At 36.8% G+C, this 6,921-nt stretch overlaps 1 protein-coding gene across 1 annotated transcript in view; it reads right to left on the bottom strand.

Moving 5' to 3' along the window:
- Positions 1–6,921, bottom strand: part of sik2b (salt-inducible kinase 2b) — a gene marked incomplete at its 5' end in the record, with an annotated part of 43,656 nt that overhangs the window by 31,221 nt on the left and 5,514 nt on the right. The window contains 1 exon segment of the mRNA XM_035679875.1: positions 3,688–3,751. Coding sequence (XP_035535768.1) covers positions 3,688–3,751 — 64 coding nt within the window.

Here is a 6,921-nt window from a genome sequence, read left to right as displayed (position 1 = left end):
GGGTCTCGAGGTATGCAGCACATGGTTTAATTTATGATTGAATACCCTGAAAGAATCTCATGGGATATGGAAAAGAGGTTGACCAATCATGGTTGTTTATTTGGGCGGATAGGTGAATTTTTGCTTCAGTTGCTTTCTTGCAGAGGAAAATGAGTAGGATGAAAAGATAGCAATTAAATCCTAACACTGGTCTTATATAATCTGTATTGGGTCATTTTCTCTTGTTTTGATGTGGATGAACTGCCTTGACAGCCTAGTTGAGCATAGAATCTCTCTATCTGGAGAAAAACGTGTTTAAACAGCTAGCATAAGATCCAGTTCTCTAAGCAACATATGTATCAGCTCTGTTTATCAAATTCTGTCGGTAAAACCAAAAGTAATAGGGGACACCAGAGGTTGCAAGCAACCTTGATTTTGTAATGTCCCGTTGTCCAATCTATTTTAGTTTGATATTCCCCTCCCTGTTGGAGATTTTTTTTACTTCTGTGGCTACTTTCAAGAATGACGATTGTCGCTGATGTCCTTGTAGTGAGTTTGTGATTATGTGACTAAATAATAATAATAATAATAATAATAATAATAATAATAATAATGTGTGTGTATGTAAATTACAGAAATGAGAAATGGGTTTGCATTTGCACTGCAGTTTTCAGTGATGCATTATTAATCAAAAAGTAATAAACAAGAAAAAAAAAAAAAACAACAGTAACTCAACCAATGAATAATAACTTATTGTGGCCAAACACCTAGGGGGATTTAAATGTTTTATTCAGACATAAATGCAGGGAACAACCACAACTTCTGTGACAAACCAGAGAGAGTCAATGAAGTGAATTTCAGTTACTGAAATTAAGTTATTAAACTTTATTCATTATTTTCAATTCAGGACGATAGTTGTTCATTCTGAGACAGCTATAAGTAGAATTCTGGACAGCTGTGGGACACTGAGGAAAAACATTTATTTTGAGCCCTGATAGAAAGAACAGTTGATTTTATTTTTCCTGAGCACAGAGTCAGGCTAGCTGTTTCCCCCCTGCTTTCAGTTGTTATGCTAAGCTAAGCTAACCTACCTTTTCCTGGCTGTGGCTTCATATTTAACAGACAAGTATGAGAGTGGCATTGATCTTCCCCTTTAATTCTCTGCTTGAAAATATATAAGCATATTATAAGCTTATTTCCGAATGTTGAACTATTCCTTTAAGCGAATTAAGCAAGTTAGGGTGTTGTAATAATTATGTCACTACATAGCTTGAGTAGGTTAACAGAAGCTGCTATTTGATCTAACCACAATAAGCTGCAGTGGCTATAACATATGTACTGATGCAGAGGAGTCTTCCGCTTTACCCCTTTGCACATGTACTTCCTTTACAGTTTTAACCACACTCTTTTCTCATTCATTTTTTCTTCTGTCTGCTTCCAAGCTCTCTCTAGGTCACAGGAGCAGGAGCTGCTGCTGCTGAGTCAACGTCACAAGTGGAATACCGGACTCAGAATCACACACACGCATATACACATACAAGACATGACTATTAAGTTTACCCTAGACTGCCGCTAGAATAATCCTCTCAGCTACTGCATCTGAAAGTAGGCTAAGTAAGCAAAGCAAACATTCCCAGACTGTCTAATAGGTAAGGCTAATAATCTATGCGGATCATGATTCACTTACAGGACAAGTCCACATCAGACAGGTCTATGCTTATGTTATAAATGAAAATTTGAATATATATTTTTAATATATATTCAAAATTAATATATATTTTTTAATGCCTGCATGATCGGATCTGGAATAATAGCCGATAATAGTTTATTTGTTTTGCTTTTAAGAAAGGTAATATAGCGATATTTGCATTTATAATCTTGCAACAAATGCAAAAAAGTCTATTCTTTGACTACTGTGAAAGTGCGTACACAATGTACAAACTGAGAGTGTGTGTTGCACCCACAAAATGAGCTGCCTAAAACACGTCATTTCCTTAATTTCTGCAACTTTAAATAACAAATACCCACTGTTCAAAAAGAGCACACTTTTTCAGCCTAAACATAACATGCATCTGTTTTAACCTTGTAATAAAATGCACCTATATTACAAAATCAACAAGAAATAAAAAATAGCTGTTTCAGGGCCCTACATGTGTGTTGTAGTGAGAGAGTGCATGTGGCAGACTAAGATAATTTCTTATCTTCATGTACTATTCTTGCAATGTTCTGACTTGTCTGTCCTCTCTAGCACAACTGTCTTTATCTATGCTCTCACTCCAAAGCAGTGTGTGTAAACCACGTCCACTGCAAAAAGTCATTAATGTACCTTGAAAGTTCAGACTGTCAACTTCCCAACTTGTGTAATGGTTATATGGCCAATCTGAGTGCATTTCCTTATTTGTCAATTTTGTCTGGCAAAAACCTGGTAAATGACTGACAGAGAAAAAAATGATTCCTTTGGTATAGACAATAATTCCCAAAGGTCCAAAATGAATAAGGCAAGCTGTGTTTTTGTCTAGGTGATCTGGTTCTACACTTGTTGTAAGAAAAACAAACTAAGACATCCATAATTCCCATTTTCCAGCTTCACAAATGTGAGAACTTGCTGCTTTTCTTTGTCCTCTATGAAAGTAAACTGCCTATCTTTTGGAGTGCTGGTTAAACGAAAAACAAACTGGAATGGGTATTTTTAATGATTTTAACATTCTTAAGACTAAACAACTAATCGGACACAGTCAGCATTGCCTGAGATATAGTGGTGCACAGATATGGAGTACAATCCTAAATATTATTGAGAAACAATTGTGACTACATTTAAATTGTGGTGTTCAATGAATGATGATGTTATCATCAGGATTATCCTTTTCTTTTTTTAAATATAATTATAAGTAGATTTGTGCAGTTCATATGTTTATATTGTGTCTTGTTTTCCGTTACTTTGTTTGTCCTTGTGTGTATTTTATTTTGTTAATTCTTTTTAAGCTCTTGTTTTGGGGAAATGTCCACTGTATAAGCTTGCAGTTTCTTGACCTTCCCAGTCACCTGTTTCACTTCTGTTATCAGCAATAATGCTATTTGTATAGTGCAAATAAAAGCAAACTACTAAGCTGTACCTGTCCATGTAAACGACCAATGTGTGTGAGAAATGGTGGCTTAAATATCTACTTCTTTATTGCTTTTTTTGCAGATCTGCTCTTAAACATCCCAACCATTTAATCAGGACAAAAGTCTAACAGAAAGTATTCAGAAAGTAATCTTGATATCTTGCATAATCTGACCATCTGAGTAGTAAACCAGTGAGTAAACCAGTGAGCAAGTGATTTTGCACCACATATGGCAATAAATCAATCCTTTTCTCTTTGAGGTCGGCTCTCTGTGGCCTTCAGTGATGTAATTTTATACGACAAGAAAACTGTGTTAGCACTTTTAGTACGGCAATAACTAGCAGCACATGACAAGGGCCATATCAGAACATTGTTCTCAGATATCTATCAATCATGTGACCTTTGAGATTGAGGCCTGGATAAGTGTCAGAGTAGTGCAAACTCAACAAGACTTTGATACTTCCTTGTTTGTCAAAAACGTTACTGACGCAATTGTGCATATTTTTTGTGCAACTGATATGGGGAGGCCGTGAATGAAGTGGATGGTACAAGGATTTTAAGATACTGAGGTCAGATTGATCTTGTACTTGAAAAGATCACTCACCGAAGATCTCCCCATTCTTGGCATACTCCGTGACTAAGTAAAGCATGTTCTTTGTCTCCATCACCTGAGAGAGGGAGAAGACGAAGGAACAGGGGCCGAGGGAGGGGAGAAAAGAGTGGGAGAGTGAATACACACAGAAGACCAATTTTCAATAGCAATAATCATCAGATAATCCAAATTATACGTCTCCTGCAACAAGAGAGAATTAGAATAATAAAAAAAGAAACACAAATATTACACAATTGTCCAAATGGCTTTCTCTGAAGGTCATCCACAAAGTCAAGAGCAAAACAAAACACATGAATGGCACAGAGTCTAAATATGGCATCCGTGTAAAAGAATGGAGGTGGACTGTTGGTGTTGCCGAGTATATCTGAATGGTACTTAAAACCTTTCGGTCCTCACACGGTGCTGTGTTGTGTAGGAGGAGGAGAACCGATTTAGAAGCAGAAACACTCAGGAGATGAATAGAATTAAATGCGGAGGGTAGAATCAGATGGAGAGGGGAGGATGAATCAGACACAGTGAGCCAGACATTCACACTAGAAATCCCACGCTCATTGTTTATGATCAATTTTCCATCTGTTACACTGACCGATTCATGGATTTAGGAAATAAAAGCCAGGTTTGTTTTTTTGTTTTGTTTTTAGTTAGCCCTTGTTGTGTAACAAACAACATTTTGTCCTCTCTGTATTGTGGAACTGGAAAAAAATTGATTGATGAATTAAGCCCATTTATAGGTACTCAGTATCATTCAATCAAAACAACAGCATTGTGAGCCAATACAGCATCTAATCTGGGAAATAAACCCTTCTCACAGCGGACATTTTGACTTTTCACAGCAGGAACAGCACAGGTGTAACTAATAGTATTAACAACGGCCCTGTTTCATTCAGGTGTGCCAGTAAACCAGCACGTACAATAGCAGGGCCCTGGCACTGGCACACCTGAGTGGAATGCAGCCATTATTAATGTTATTATTTACACCTGTGTTTGACAAGATAAAATATCCACCATGACAGATGTCTATTCTCAGTGTATGGCGGATATTTCCAGCATTTGTTGTTGTTGCTGTGATGGAATCTAACTGCTACATGCTAACTAGCTTTGTTCGTTTTGGATCTATTAACTATCTTAACTCAGTTTGGTGTAGTCCCTTTGCAGTTTAGGTTATATTTCACCGATAACAAAAACATATTCTTACTTTGAGAAAGAAGAAAAACGTTTATTTCCACAAAAACACTAAACAAAGGAAGCCAAAGCTCGCAGCTGTTAAATCTAGTCTAAACACAAGCAGCTGCACAATAATTTTGCCAAAATGAAACAGTCAAAACACAGGCAAAATGATGATTTTAATCACAAACCGTCCTATCAACGAAAAGAAAACAAGATTACTATTACAGATTTGATGCAAAATAGGTGTTGAGGTTTGATACGCAGCCATACTTCTAAGTTCAACATGTTGTATTAAAGACCTTCCTACCCTGTGGCTAATCTTCCATTTGTATTACATACTTTCCTACACCTGCAACAGTAAAAGCCTTGATGCACTGCCTGAAGATAATACATTAAGTACATGATATACAGTATTTCTGGCTCCAGACAAAGCAGACTGCTTGATGTGAATAACAGCTATGGGGTAGAGAACTGAAACCAAATCTCTGTCATGTAATAAATTATAATACAAGTGGAGATTTCATAGTCTTGATTTTATACCAAGAAATGCAAGCTGCACTTTGTGTTTAGCGCTTTATGGGGCTTGACACTGCCGTTCTCAGAAGGAGATCTATAACATCAGTGTTAAACATGATGAGTACATTTCTGAATATCAGGCCATGAGCAATGTGCAGCTGTAGTCCACGCGGTGAATCGCAAGCTGAATACAGGCTCTCGGAGTATAAATAAATAATTTATTCATTTAAATGGTTTTAACAATGTGGGCAGTTAATTGTAATGTAGATGATATCAAATTAGGGTCATGATTCATCAATTTATTCAACAATTTCTTGTAGCATGATTGATAATTAAATGAAGTACTCATCTTGTATTCGCATTACTACAAAAGTGAAGATAGACAAAGAGTCTGAACAATATCCAGTTATAATTTGAAATGCTTAAAATCTTTGTGTTTAGTAGAGAGACTCATGGCAGTCTAGAGTAAGAGGGAAAGTGGAAACATCCAAGAGAGTCAGAGAATGGTGAGATGTAAAAAGGGAGTAAAAGAAAAGAAAGTGATGGCAAACCAGGGTCAATAGAGAAGAGGCCACACAAAACATGCCAAACTAGAGTGGGGTCCACAGTTGGGTAGTCTGTGTCTCTCTGTGTTTTCATTAGCTTGGGCTTCCCTTTAGGCCACAGGGTCAACCCTAGTTTATGAAACTGGAAAGGAAATCACTAATTGACCTGAGCTGATTGGATGGATTGGCCGTTGAAAATAATGATACACACCAAAATAACACAGCAGAAAGCTGGAACAGTGCCTCGTGGTTGTGTAATGATAATGAACACTCATTTACTTTCCCTAAACAAACTAACAGGACCCAGAGGCTTATGTAATGCAACTGAATCACCAAAACTGTTGAGTTACTGTTGGAGGCTATTTTGTGTTAGACAGCGGACATCACGCTAACTAGGTGAAAAAATAGTTTCTATCTGCATAGTTCACGTACCAACAAAGTGCAACAGCCAGAACAAACCATTTTAGGAAATAAACTTTGAGTCTCATAAAATTTTATGTCAATTTCCCTTCCACACCTGGGCATACATAAAACTACTATGCAAGGTGTCATAGTGGCATGAGGGACATGACATTTATGGGATTTATTTCTATAAAAATGCTTTCAGCACACATCATACTACTGTTAGTGACAATGGGCTCTATTTCAACATTAACAATGGCTCTCTTCTATTCAAGTGTCAAAGTGTAAGTGTAAGTCATGACAGTGTGACAGTGAGACACCATGCACAACCCTGGACCTTGAAACTGAACTAAAAGTAACTCAATCATTTATTTTATTATTTACACCTGATTTTCTTATTCTGACAAATGTCTTCCACAAAAAGGACTTCACTATTAACTGTGTTCTATTTTAAACAATGAACTCTAAATTGTGAGTGCTGTGTGTTCAGAGGATGTCCCGCATAAACCAGGAGAATAATGTGAACAACATATCAATTTCATGTTTGCTGATGTAAAACAAAAGTTCAATTATTCAGCATCATTCTTTAGGTTTT

This window comes from Morone saxatilis, unplaced genomic scaffold (assembly GCF_004916995.1).
Source record: "Morone saxatilis isolate NCDOM2014 unplaced genomic scaffold, NCSU_SB_2.0 Contig8, whole genome shotgun sequence".
Classification (NCBI taxonomy): domain Eukaryota; kingdom Metazoa; phylum Chordata; class Actinopteri; family Moronidae; genus Morone; species Morone saxatilis.
The sequence above is the reverse complement of the archived record's forward strand: the minus strand, read 5'-3'. Positions and strand labels throughout refer to the sequence as shown.